Source organism: Epinephelus moara, chromosome 14 (assembly GCF_006386435.1).
Source record: "Epinephelus moara isolate mb chromosome 14, YSFRI_EMoa_1.0, whole genome shotgun sequence".
Classification (NCBI taxonomy): domain Eukaryota; kingdom Metazoa; phylum Chordata; class Actinopteri; order Perciformes; family Serranidae; genus Epinephelus; species Epinephelus moara.
Genome location: NC_065519.1, coordinates 25,729,261 through 25,743,157, shown reverse-complemented (window position 1 = coordinate 25,743,157; position 13,897 = coordinate 25,729,261). Strand labels below are relative to the sequence as shown.

The 13,897-nt window shown below is 44.6% G+C and overlaps 2 protein-coding genes across 3 annotated transcripts in view; both read left to right on the top strand.

Moving 5' to 3' along the window:
• scaf8 (SR-related CTD-associated factor 8) overlaps positions 1-4,365 on the top strand; it is a 32,523-nt gene extending 28,158 nt beyond the window's left edge. For both annotated transcript variants that reach the window (XM_050062730.1, XM_050062731.1), the window contains exons 17-20: positions 279-420; positions 520-567; positions 702-908; positions 1,014-4,365. In XM_050062730.1, coding sequence (XP_049918687.1) covers positions 279-420; positions 520-567; positions 702-908; positions 1,014-2,980 — 2,364 coding nt within the window. In that variant the 3' untranslated portion in view covers positions 2,981-4,365. The remainder of the gene's footprint in view (positions 1-278; positions 421-519; positions 568-701; positions 909-1,013) is intronic.
• Positions 2,953-13,897, top strand: part of tiam2a (TIAM Rac1 associated GEF 2a) — a 106,661-nt gene continuing 95,716 nt past the window's right edge. The window contains exon 1 of the mRNA XM_050062728.1: positions 2,953-2,994. The gene's annotated coding sequence lies outside the window, so the exon portion shown is untranslated. The remainder of the gene's footprint in view (positions 2,995-13,897) is intronic.

Here is a 13,897-nt window from a genome sequence, read left to right as displayed (position 1 = left end):
CAGTGAACAAAGGGTTCACAGTTTTGATTTCTGCCAATTTTCTCTGAAAAGCTAATCTGTTAAACAGATTATACGTCCCCACACATTTTGTTTATTGGATGATGATGATGACATTGCATCTGTTTTTTGTGTGATTTTCTTTTGCAACACGTAGGACTGTTGTGATGTGATATACATCCAAAGAGCAGTGGGTTTTTTAAAAGACTGCTGGAACATGGTTTGGAACTTGTCTACCATGTAACTAAGCAACTGCGCTCTCCCATACCTCTCCCATTCAGCTCCCAGTTGCCCAGGCTGTTCCCAGTGCAGTCGGTTTGGTGCCGCCTAGCTTCCCTGTCACCATGGGCATACCCCCGCCAGGCTACGGGCCGCCGCCACCCTTCATAAGGGCTGGCTTCAATGCCTCACAGCCTCCGCCAGGTAAATGACACAAAGGATCATATAAAGATTTATATAAATAATATAAATCAGACCTACAGAGAATAAACAAGCTTACACACAAAAACTTCTGTTGTGCAGGTTTCATGCAGGCAGCACAGACAGCAGCCATGGTCTCAGCAGCTACTTGTGAGTATTTATCACATGCTTTCCTTATAACTAATTTGTGCATATGGTTTAAAAAATTTAAATATCCTTTCAAAGCACTTGGTTTGAATTTATTAGCTTGGGTTAAATTTTCTTTCTCCTGTATCCATCTATAGCTCTAGTGCAGCCTTCAGTGGTAACCAGCCAAGAAGGTGTCAAGGAGTCACCATTTGGTGCTATGATTCCTCCAACCAGCACCATCCCTGGCGGCTTCATGGCCGGTGTGTTCAACCCAGTGGGAGTCCAAGCTCAGCAAGCCACCAATGAGAAAACATCACAGTCTGCAGAGGGTATGGATGCTGCTGCAGAGATTACACTGCAGGGTGAGGCACTGCTAACGTGTTCCTGCATGAAAGAGATTAATAGATTTTACAAAGGTTATTTGTTGAATGTTAACATTTATATTTGTCACTGTGTTTTGTCTCCAGGCATGCAAAATGCAGTCCGCAGTGGGATGGGTCTCCTTGGCATGCACCCCACAGCTTCGCTCACCCACCAGCTTCATCAGTCTGGTCTGACTGGGCAGAGAATGCCTGGCCTGCTGCCTCTGGATGTGCGACCCAACCTCCTCCAACCTGGGGCTGCCGCCCGTTTCCCACTCCTCATGCAGCAAGGGTCCGTTCAGCAGGCTGCTGGCCTCCTTGAAAGTACCCTCCAGGCTCAAGCTCGTGCCAGGGCTCCCTTCTCTCAGCTCGACCCTTTCAACCGGGCCCCCACCCTCACCAATGAAAATGTATCCAAAACAGAAGATGAGTCTTCCTCTGGAGCCGATGAGGGCAAAGACCAGGACTACCGCTTCCCTCCAATGGAAAAGCAGAGTACAGGCCTGTTGAGAACCCCTCCTCCAGAACATAGGGAGCCCCTTGGAGGTGGTGGTGGAGGGGGTGGAGGAGGCAGACCTCCCTTGCTCCAGACCCCTGGGACTCAGCCAGCCAGAACCAGCCTAGTGGGACGTCTGCAGGCTCTTGCAGGCTTCACTCCTGATAACCGCTGGAACCAGACCAGAGGGGACTTTGATGAGCGAGATGGCATGCGAGGAGGCCTGCAGGCCCCAGGTGGTCCGAAAGGCTTCCAGGAGGAGCGGCCCACACCTGGGCAGAACTTCCCCAACCGCTTTGACAACCGTCCTGGGACAGCAGCAGGAGCATCTGGGGTTTCGGGCAATGCTGGAGCTGCTGGGGGGCCACAGGCCTGGAACCGTAGTGGTGGTGCCGCAGCACCTTTTGACAGTGAACTACATCAAGACCTAGATGAGCGAAGACGCCCTTGGGACAGGCAACGAGACAGAGATGAAAGAGATTTTGACTTCAGGAGGGAGATGAATGGTAACCGCCACAGCCGAGAGCGAGATCGGGAACGTGAGAGGGAGAGAGACAGGGAGCGAGGCAGAGACCGCAACAGGGAGCATGACCGCGACAGAGACCGTGACAAAGAGAGAGACCGAGAGAGGGAACGTGAACGTGGGGGCTGGACACCTCTTCTCCCCCTGCCTACACCTCTGCTTCCAACTCCACCTCTTAATCCCAACCTGACCCTGAACCAAGGCAAACTGCTTGCACCACTCAAATTAAACCCCCAGATTCAGACCCGATTCCAGTCCCCACTCCTGCCTCAAGCTCAGGCCAAACCCCCTCTCTTAGGTCTGAATCAGCCGCTGCCCCAAGTTCAGATCAAGTCTCCACCTCCATCACAGAGCCAAGCAGCTGTGGCCGAGCCTGAGTCAGAAACCCCAGCTTCATCTGAGACACCTCAGTCACAGTCACCACCTTCCGCTCAATCACCTGACCGGTCATCTGACAACAAAGGTCAGAGCCCATTGACTGAGGCTCCCACCCAGTCTGAGTCGTCACCACAGCGTGAGACCCCGCCACAAACAGAATCGCCATCCGAGCCCATGGCTCAGTCCCCGGCCCAGTCCCCAGCTCAGTCCCCCTCCAAAATCACCACTTCTCCAGACACTGAGACCCCAAGCCAAGCCTCACCGCTGGTTGAGGCCTCATCCCAGGACTCACCTGTGGCCTTCACGCGATCTGTCAGCCCCCCTGAAGAGACGACTCACTCTCTGGAGGAGCAGGAAAGCCCGCAGAAGGAGGAGGAGGAGGGGGAGGAGGAGGAGTCACAAGAGAGATCCTCCTCACCTCAACCCAGGTGGGTCAATGGAACTGGGATGGACAATGGCGCTGTGGCCGAGTCTTCACCTCAGGCCTCCCCCGAGCTCTCTCCTGAGCCCACTGAAGAACCCTCTCCTGAGTCTGTGCTCCCTGAAAGTGAACCGGAGCAGCAGCAGGAGCAGCTTGCCTCTCCTGAGGACGTAGACAATGAACAGAGTGAGCCCATGGAGGAAGCTGCGAGTCAGCCAGTGGTAGACACTGTCACAGACACTGAGGGGACATAATCATCACTCAGTAGGTAAAAGATCATTTTGTAAAGTTGTCTCTTCTTCTCTGTACTCATGTCAGCAAACCACCACACGGGACATGGCGAATACTGACTCACATCAGTTATTGTCTTATAACCAATAACAAATGATTTTATCTCTCACAAATGCCAGTGTACTTAAATAGAAGGCTCTTTAGCTGATTTATTGATAGACAATTTTGTTTGTGTTTTTATTTCCTTTTTTAAGTTGTAATGCCACCCCACTCATTTTAATTAATCTAAGCTTGGCGAGTTTTACTGAATTGCCTACCAAAATGTTTCAATTGTATATGGGGAAAATACGCTTTGACCTTCCTATGGAAGAGAGTAAAAAAATCCTGGCTGTTCAACAATGGATTGAATACCGTTACACACGATACTTGAACAAGGCAGTTGCTGGCCCCATTTCTGTCTCCTCTTCTTTTAAAATGCTGCTGCAAAGTTTCCAGTGAATGCTTTTGTGGTGTCCTACAATGCTTTCTGTTTCCAAGCAGAACCAATAGCCTGCATACAGTGAGACCAGTACAGCTGATTAAAAATTGGGAAATATGAACATTTTTAAAATGAAAACATGAAAATGTATCCCCAAAATAAAATGTCTGTAATTTGTTTCCAATTATACAGTGAACACAAACAGAAAATTACATGCCAGGGGGAAGAAAAAGAACATGTTGGGTGCATATTGTTTTTAGTTTGAAATAAACATGCTTTGTCTGTTTAAAAACACATGCTTTAGGACTGTTTTCTGACCCAGGACCAGTGGAAACTAAGACTGCTTTACAGGCTCGTACACATTGTGTGCTGTCACTTCAGTCGATTTGATGTTCTCGTAACTCAAGTTGCTGCTATACCATCCATCCACAGAGCACTTTGTTGGATGCAACCGTGGGACTTGTAGTTTTTAGTTTCTGATGACTTCAGCCTGTATGTTTCCCTAAGCTTTTGCTGGGTGACTGTTGAGGATGGGATTGTGCCTTTTTGAATGGATTTGTCGTGTCATGATGATGCTACCCAACACTACTGTGTGATGTACACCAGACTGTGCGCGCAACTCAGACGTTTCAGACAGCTCTATGAACACAATGCTACCTGCACAGAAATTGACTGGCCTACCGTTTGACTGGTAGCTGGGCAGTTTGTACAGCACTCACCTAGAGGAGAACAAGTCTATATACTCCATCGTTCTGTGCATGCAGGCCTGTAGCCATGTTTTAACCTTCTTGTGTCTCTCTTTTGTCATTTCATACTTGTAGTGCTTTTCTGTTGAGACATACTACTAGAAATCCATAGTCTGCTGTTCTCTCAGACCAAATGTCTACTACAGGAGTTGTGATGTTGAATAAAAGTTGAAGGTGCATCAGATTTTACACCTCTTATTGTCATGAATCCTAACTCAGGCTGATCAGATGACCTCCTGCACACACATCAACACTGCAGCTTCGAACATAGATAACAGTCGTTTAAACCAGTGTATTGGGATAATTATCATATACTTTCTTAGTTTCTAACTATATAAATTATCTAGACTGTAAACTTTTCTTTAGGTAATACTTCAGTCCACTTACTTTCAGGCAAGAATAGAGGCCAGCAGTTGAAAAACACCTTGCAAAAAAACCCCATGAGATCCAAGACACCGAACAAAGGTCAATTCCACACTGTCAAAACACTGCAATACTGTATTTCACACCTAGCAATAAAGGTGTAGATGACTACCAAATGCCCTCCTACTAAAGCACTTGCATAATCTGCTGAATCTAAGCAAAGGGCACATTTCTCACAAGGGACACTTCCTATATATAAGAAGAACATATAAAGCAGCAGCCATCTGGCACTTGCCTCAACAGAACAAAAGGGTAAGGAGGGAATATACAAATGAGGGAGATGTAGAGGAAGTAGGAGAAGATGCTGGCCACTGCTTTACCCCCCTCCGCCGTGCACTGACAGAGACCTGGCTAGTACAGCTGGAGAAAGTGCTTGCACAGCACATGCTAGCACCCAGCTCTTCCCTATACTCATTTATGGCCCAGCCAGTGTCAGAAAACACAACCTCGAGGATTTATTTAAACAGTCGCCTACATCACAGTGATGCCACTTCAGCACTTTTTATTTTTACAGCGAAAAAAACAATGGAAGAGCAGCACAATGTGCCGCATAATGCCTTTACCTCTAATTACACTTGAGCTTAGCCTGCTAATCCAAACATTAACACACAGAAAAAAAAAATCTGTCACAGTTCAGCTCTGGATTTAGCATCTAGAGACCCATAAGCTGGGCTGAAAATACCCACTTGTGTGTCTCCGAGGAGGACTCACTATAAATTTCTAGCTCTCACCTGACTCTCTAAGGCCCGGGCAGTCAGCCAGGTCGAGCCTCCTGATGACCTCCCCACAGAAAGATTTGACAGGCTGAGACTTTGAATCAAGTGTTATCTGCCCTGATACAGACACACATGTACACGGCAGTTGGCTAGCTCTCCCTTGGACAGCAATAAAAATAAATCCTCAATCCATGGAAGGCTAGCATCCTTAAGTTATTTATCTGCGGCAGAACAATGGGCATGTCTGCTAATGTGGATGAGGCTCTGACATGTACATTTCTTCCTCTGCAAGCCTCACATTAAAGCCACTATAACTAACAACAGGCACAGTTGTGACTCACCCTTGAGTCTAATGGTGGTCCTGTGCCAAGCCATTTGCACATCATTGCCATATTATACTCTATATAAACTCAAGCCCATGGGAACAAAGCAAAGTGGGCCTGACCTTTTAGTTGAGGATTACCCCAGCATGGGCAACTAATGAGAGCACCCAAACTATAATGGGATGGAATAATAATACAGTGCTAGTTCATGCCCATTTGGTAGTGCTAATGTGTGGTTATTGCTGTAGGTCAGAGAGAGAGACTTTCCCCTGCTGTGAGGAAGTCAATTATACAGGGTGATGAGGGTTAGAATTTAGCTTGTAAATTAGTTTTAATATGACGTGGGGAAATCATAAAATCTCCTAGTTTGATAGTGCTTAAAGATGTCCAACTTCAGGTCATAATTTACTCTATAAGGAGCATTTTAATTAGTTTGGGTGATATTGAAGACAAGTGGTGCATTTCAACAACAGATATTGTTCTCCTGTTGCCATTAAAAAGACCACAGCCTGTGCATCTGTAGTGTCAGTACCACGTCTGACCATTTGAGGTCAGTGTGGTACTGCAGCTCTCCCCATTAGGGCAGTCAGAGGAGTGTTGCTCTGTGCAGACTGGGTTCTTGGAGTGCGACAGCTCGAAATCTGCAGTGCTCACCTCTCTTACCTTCTGTGCTTCACTCTCGCTGAGACAAATAAAAGCCCACCAGTGCCACGGCGGAGTAAATCCACACATGAAATTCCCTTCTTTGAAACGACAACAGGCTCGGTGTAAGGATGAGGGCAGAGAAAATTGCTGCCATGCGGAATCTTCACGGTGCCACCGTGCTGAAATTAATTCGTCAGATACCTCTTTCCATACCTTTTTCAGATCGATACAGGAGCGCTGTGATAAATGGAATGAGGTCCTTTTAGTGTTGAGACTTGGCCCGTTTTCTCCAGCTTCTCAGTTGCTGCATTCTTAATTGATTAAAGCTATTGATTAGGCCTCCCAAAGCCTTCAGACTAAAATCAGCCTTTATCTATCAGCCATGGCCAGATACCCAGATATCATATTCGCACATGGTGGAGTCTGTGCCAAGTGGAGAGCGTTGGCGTGGCTGCTCGCACGAATAAATGAGCATGAGAGATTGAGTTAGAGCAAAAAAACAGAGTCATTTATCTTCAGTCCACCTGGTTATGCAGGAGAGGAATCCCCTATCTCGGCTCACACTCTGCAGCCACAGTAATTACTCACCACTGTGGGAGCGTGTGTAAGTTTCCTCTGCCTTCAAGAAGCCACTCTCGGCCCGGCTCTCCGTTATCAGAGCCAGCAGACTCCTCCAGACTGGGCAGAGGTGTCCAAAGTTCCTTTAACCCAGGAACTCAGCCTAGTCATGAGTTGCCCCCCCCCCCCCCCCGTTGCAGGCTGCACCCTGCTGAAAATTGGCTGAGAGAGGCGGCAAGGTCACAGAGTCCCCACCCCATGTGGAAGTGTGAGTGTAGGAAGTCAGAGCAACGGCAGCCCTGGAGCTAGTTGTTGGTGAGCATTCACTGGCTTGCTCAGGGGCACTTTAGCAGAGTGTGTACCTGCCAACATTTGGACTCAAACTGAAGTCCTCAGGTTCTCACTTGCTGCTCTTTTAAGCTCCTGGAATTTTAATTCATGCAGCCAAATAAAACAAAACACTCACTTTGAGGAAGATGTGAAGCTGATGATGTGGCCATTATGGCCTTCATCAAATCAAAGACACAAAAACAGCAAATGAATATGTATCAGGTGATTGACATTCAGTCATTTGCAGCTGTATTGAATATATATTCTGTGCTTTTGTTCTGTATCTTTTAATGGATACACCCAAGACAGTTCTTACTTGGTAGAGAAGCCTGTACACACATTTATTATTTCTCTGCTTTCAGATGGCTTCTGTAAGTGTAGCCTAATGGTAATGTGGCTCCTTTGTAGTATTAGTCTTACTGAACATGTCCATCAAAATTCTTCTTTGATTAGCCGCACTAGCAGTCTGTCTGCCCACCACTTTGGTTGAGACATCTGTCTCAACAACTGTCAACAACAATATCACATTTGGTATCCACAGTGCTTAGAGGATTGATCCTAATGACTTTGGTGATCCCCTGACTTCTCCTGTTGCACCTCTGAGGTTGACATTTTTGGATTTCAGTGAAATGTGTCAACAATTGTTGGGTGGATTACCATGCAATTGGGTGCTGACATTAAATGTATCACATCCTCATCAGTCAACAATAATTAGTGTTTAGTACTAATTTGTTGATGATTTTAATCTGTAAAGAAATGACGTTCACAAACAAGCGTCCAAAACTCTTAACATGCTATTTAGTACACTAAAACACTATGTGAGACTTTTTTACATGTCCGACACCTTAGTATGAAACCAATAATACGAATTATTTCCAGTGAAATATAACATTAAGCAAACACTGGACACCATGCTGACATAAATGTCCCACAATGCAATGTGGTAGACAACAACGCACATAACAGACAATGGCGAACAGCAACCAAGGCAGCTCTGTAACATCAGTAAAGCTTCAATATAAGTGTAAGTATAAGAATTCACTTTGCCAGGTGTAATATTCTTTAAATTACTTTTTTAATTGCCACTAGAGCTGAGGTTGGCACGGGTTACCATGGTTACACATCTCCAAATGGCAAGGAGGCTCTGATGAAGTGTAGTTTAGTTTAGTGTCTCCAAAAAGATGCATATCCCACTGCTGTTTTTTCACACAAAAACCTATGTTGTAGAGTAGTACACATACTGAGTACTAGGGCTGCCACTAACGATTATTTTCATTGTCGACTAATCTGTCTATTATTTCTTCGATTAGTCGACTAATCATTTCATCGAAAAATGTGTTAAAATGTTGAAAAATGTCGGTCTGTCTCACCCAAACCCCAAAATTACGTCATCTAATGTCTTGTTTCATACTCACGCCAAAGGGTTTTAGTTCACTGTCACGGGAGAGTGTGTGAAGCTGCCAATATCTGAACGTAAGAAGCTGCAGTAAGAGTATTTTGGGGTACTTTTATTGTACTTTCCTATGAAAAATAACTCAAACCGATAAGTCGACTACTAAAATAGTCACCGATTATTTTAATAGTCGATTAGTCATCGATTAGTTGACTAATCATGGCAGCCCTACTGAGTACGTAGTGCATAGTGTGCTATTTTGGATGCGGCATTGGAGACATGCTGGTGTTTAGCATGAGTAATGTTTACAAAGTTTACCATTTTACTTTAGTGTGTTAGCCTGCTAACATTTGCTATTTAGCACTAAATACAAAGTGGAGCTGACACTGACTGTGTTGTCATAGTTTTGCAATGATTATATATGAACTAAAATACTGAATAAGTTGAAAAATTTTACTTGATGGTGGCGTTAAATGACAACTCAGGATAAACAAAGTGAGTACAATTCATCTCAACAGAGACACAAATGAACTTCATGGTGGGGCTACAGGACGAGTCAAGGGGTCACCAAAGTGAGGGGACTGTGACTGTACAAAAGTTTGTGCCAATCCATCCCTTCGATATTAAATTACATTACTGGATAAGTGAAAACTTTGACCAGCTGGTGGCGCTAAATGAAAAGTAGGACTCACCAAAGTCAGTAGGATTCATCCTCTGGGGACCATGAATGCCTCTACAACATTTCATAGCAATTCATCTAAGTTATTGTGATATTTCAGTCCATACTAAAGAGGTGAACCCATAGACTGTGTAAAATAATGGACGTAGCTACTGTAACGTCACCAATTATTTTGTAGACTCCCGTTTTGAGGCCATCACCTTCTTGGATTCTTAGTTATATAAAAATTCACCACCTGTACAGTTGTCACGAACAGGGAAAGTAGCTCTAGAGACCAAAACCATTTTTGTATCAAGCTTTGAACATATTTATTTCTGCTGTAAAGTTGGGCGTTTTTTAGCAAGGGGGTCTATCGGGATTGACTCACTTTCTGAGCCAGCCTCAAGTGGCCATTCAATGAACTGCAGTTTTTGGCACTTGTATGTTGGTTTAATTTTTCAGCCTTGGAGGTTGATACTTGGACGGACACCAACTGACCATATCTAGAGCCAGTCTGCTAACATGGCTAAAAATAATCGTTTACTTCTATCTAGCTAGTTTTCACATCTTTACCTACAAAACCCGACACACTGACATTACCATCCTCACACAGATAAAATGCAATACTGCGACACACGTCCCATAACGCTTTCATGCACAAATGATAAACCCTTTTGAAGAAGGTTAACAGAGGCCTTTATTTTGACACCACCCTGTGGCCAATTATAACATTTACTTCACAGCAAACGAGGAACATCAAAAACATGGCTGTAGGCTCTCAGTCTTGTCAGCATATGTGTCGATGTGTCTGAGGCTCCCCAGTGATTTGCAGAAGTTCATCCAATCCAGACTTATTTCTACCTAATATTGTCAATTGTTCTCCTCTACAGAGTGAGTGCTGCTCCACTTTTGTTTTTCAAAGTAGCAATATGTCTCATTTTTCTCTCAACTTTCATCCTCTCTTGGGGCTAATAAAAAATGGTAGCAAGTTATTTTCTTTTTTACGTCATGCCAGGAGCAGGAGGAGAGAGAGACTGTGTTTGCCAAGTCGGTGTCTATTTGCATACGGAGGAAGTGTGTGTGTGTTATCAGTGGTCTACATGCCTGTCACCTTCTCCTACACACATAACTAACTGCGCGTGTATTGGCAGTGTGTCAGCGGTGCCGCATTGCAACCAGAATGAAACCCATTAGTGCGAACGTGGTTTACACAGGCGGAGACAGTACATTTACAGTTTAGGATTGATGTCTGCTACTGTTGTCTCTGTTCACATTGTTAGTCCCTAATCATTCCTGTTAGTGGCCCCATTTCAGTACACAAATATCTGTAAACATACATCATTTGTTTACATGTGACTATCTGCCCAAAAATGTCTGTCTCATCAGAAAAGCTCTGTCAGTGCTTCTGCTTCTCATCTCAAACTGTCCACGCTTGTCGTGGGGCGAGTGTGGGGTCATCGCAGGAGGTTAAAGGTCGCAAAGACACAGGGAGGAGTCTGGGAAAAATGCAGGACAGGGTAGTCAAGGAGATCAGAATGAGAAACAAACACCTTTCCTTGATTTTCAGAGAGGATCCAGCCATGATTCACAGCAGGCGGAGTGTTGTGTGTAATGTGGGTGACAGGGGAGCTTATTAAATCTGCCAACACAAAAACAAGGGATATGCGTGTGTGTGTGTTTGGGAGAGGAGGGCGGGTAAGAGGGTGAGATATGCAGGGAGGGAGGTGTGCTGAGATGCTGAGCAAGCTGAGCGAGCGTTTGACAGCGCAGCACATTGTGCCTGGATATGGGGGGAAACATGAAATGTATCAGTAAAGACAGGCGGGTTACGGGCTGCAGCCTCCAGCTGTCAGTCTTACATCAGCGCCGCTCTCATACGAGTGGGCCCATGCACATATTGCAGTCATACACACTCGTTTAACCAACCTCCCACAGCATTTACATCATTTTTCTGATTATGTAGTCTCATTCTTGCACTCCTCCACAGCTACACAAGGTGTGTGATAAAGCCCTAGCACACATGTTCACACGGCCTTATTATGTAGCAGACATTTTACATCCTCTTTGTTCTGGCGCCATTGCCTCCATTCACGTGTCTGTCATCATTTGGAAAGACGACCTTATAAAAGCTGGTTATTAAAGGCTGACTCAGCTTCTTCCTGCAGATGTGACACCTGGCTCATCAACCGGCAAAACAAGCCTCATTGTTTCCATTAAGCGCTATAGCGAGTGTGTGCGTCTACCTGCCCACACATATGACTCTATTTGTTCGTCCCCAGTCTGCTTTGCTCCCCTCGTGCTGTTTGTTAGCATGGTGGAAGAAGCTAGCTGGTTATTAGCCCTGAAGGCCTCCTAGTTGTCTGCCTGTTTGTTTACCACGGCAAGAAGCAGATTCCCTCCTGAGAGTCGGAGGCGTCACTCAGAAGTGTGCACAAGAGACGGAGCAGACGGTGTCAAATTAAAAAGATAGGAAATTCCTGACTCACCAGAATCATGCAGTAGAGGGGGAGGAGGGTTAGGGAGAAAGTCGACAGATTTGTAAGGATCAAGGGGCTGTGATCAAACCTGGTGGTGTCTTTTACTGATGTTTTAGAACCGTGTTTATCACGCACCACCAAATATCACATGTCTGACATGACTGATTCGGGGGTTTTGAAGGCAGATACTGGAGCTCTTTGGAGGGAAGCTGCCTCCATTTTGGGTCAATATTACACAAAACCTCCTCAGTTACCTCTACTGGTGTCTGACTATGCAGATAGTTTGGGTTAGGGCTGGGCGATATGGAGTATATCACAATATTTTTGACCAGATACCTTGATGTTGGAACAATATTATAGGACTGACTATCGTGCTTTCACAAAATGTTAATACTATGAGATTTTTGATAAATAATCATCAGTAATGTGGATAAGTGGGTAAAGGCAAACAATAGAACAGTAGATCAGCCTGGTAAGTTCAGGAAATGACATCACTTCACTGTAATGAGGCCTTTAAACCCAGGAAAAGACAGCATCTACCATATGATATCCAAAATCAAAGTTGATAGCTTGTCTCATATCATGATATTGATTTAATATTGATATATTGCCCAGCCCTAGTTTGGGATTTTGGGATCCATGTTTTGATCTGAGACATATTGTACTTGTGGCACTCACAGAATTAAAAGATTTCCTGTAAAAAATTCAGCCGCATCATCTATTTCCAGAAACAGTGACCCATTTACTTTGGGTTATCCACAGAACACACTGTCAACAGTTTTCATAGACTATTCAAGTGGAAATTACACAGTGTGTGTGAAGTGATCCTTTACATGGTGACCTTTTTTTGGTTTTTAAAAAAAGCTCCCCCTTCCATGCATAATAATAAAGCCAAAGCACACAGAGTGACATCATGCTGCAGTGCCGTCAAACAACAACCTGTTGAAGACACTGAAAGAGACATGCTGGCTTTGATCGGGATAACTGAAATCTATTGATTTATTGATTTCTATTCCAACATCCCATTCATCATATTACAGACGGAGGGTGTCGTCAAAATGTTTCTGTTATCCAAGATAAAACAGCTCATCCAGAAACATCCATAATATCAGTGGCTAATATCAGCATCTTTAAAGGAACTGTAAATGATACTCAGAGCATTAAAATGGCACCAAACAACTTTTGCTTTGTAAAGATATAGTTAAGTAATGACGTCCTGAGGATGTTAAGTGGTGCATGAAGCCATAAAAGCTTGATCTTCTGCACTGTGGGGCACATTGAGCAAGCACACTAGGGACGTACAGCGGCCAAATGGCTAACTTCCAGTTTAGCCCTCCCGCAAACTTGAATGGGGACAAAAATGATTCAATCGTACGGCTCTTCTTGATGTTAGAAAAGTTATCAGACAAAAATGGATCAAATCCTGATAGTGGAACAAGTGATTTCACGGGGGCTGTGACCCTCAAAGAAATTTATCCACTGATTTACAGACGCCTCTTTCACATTGTAAGTCTATGGAAAAATATCTTTATGGGCCCCATGGCATCATGTGACGGACCCAGATGTTGTAATTCCTTGTTTTGCCACTATGTGACATTGGCTTCAAAGCCTGGCACTTTTTCTGGGGGCTTGGAATGAAGTCCGGTACCTTTGTGTGTTGAAATCTGAGCTTCTCTTGTAATTGTTTGGTAGATGGTGCAGCGGCGTGTGCATGTTAGTGCATATAAGTCCCTGTTTGTGTGTTTCAAAGCTTAGCTAATCGCGCCGCTCTGCACTGCTCTCATACAGAGGTTACTGCTGCTTACACCTAACCCACCCACCCAGGTTATCACTGTAGCTCTTTCAGCACTGTTGCCGTCGTTAGCACTGTTTGCACTTTTAGCGTTAGCCATTACCACTAGCAACTGATAGCCCCAGCTCAGCCACCTCCGTGTTGAGAACCATGTGCAGACAACCTTAATCAGACACTGATTCAGCTCTTTGAAATAAGAGGCAATTTAATATTTTATCAGCCTAATTTTAATTCCGCAATTTTGAGGAAAGTAATTGCTCTGCAGAACATCTTTATCTTAACACTACTTTGTCTTCTTTCAAGATACTCATTCTTATCATATTCCTGAAATAAGGGAAACTTTTCTGGTTTCCCGATGAAAGATGAGTCCCAGTGGCTAAACCTGACAGAAACTATCTGTT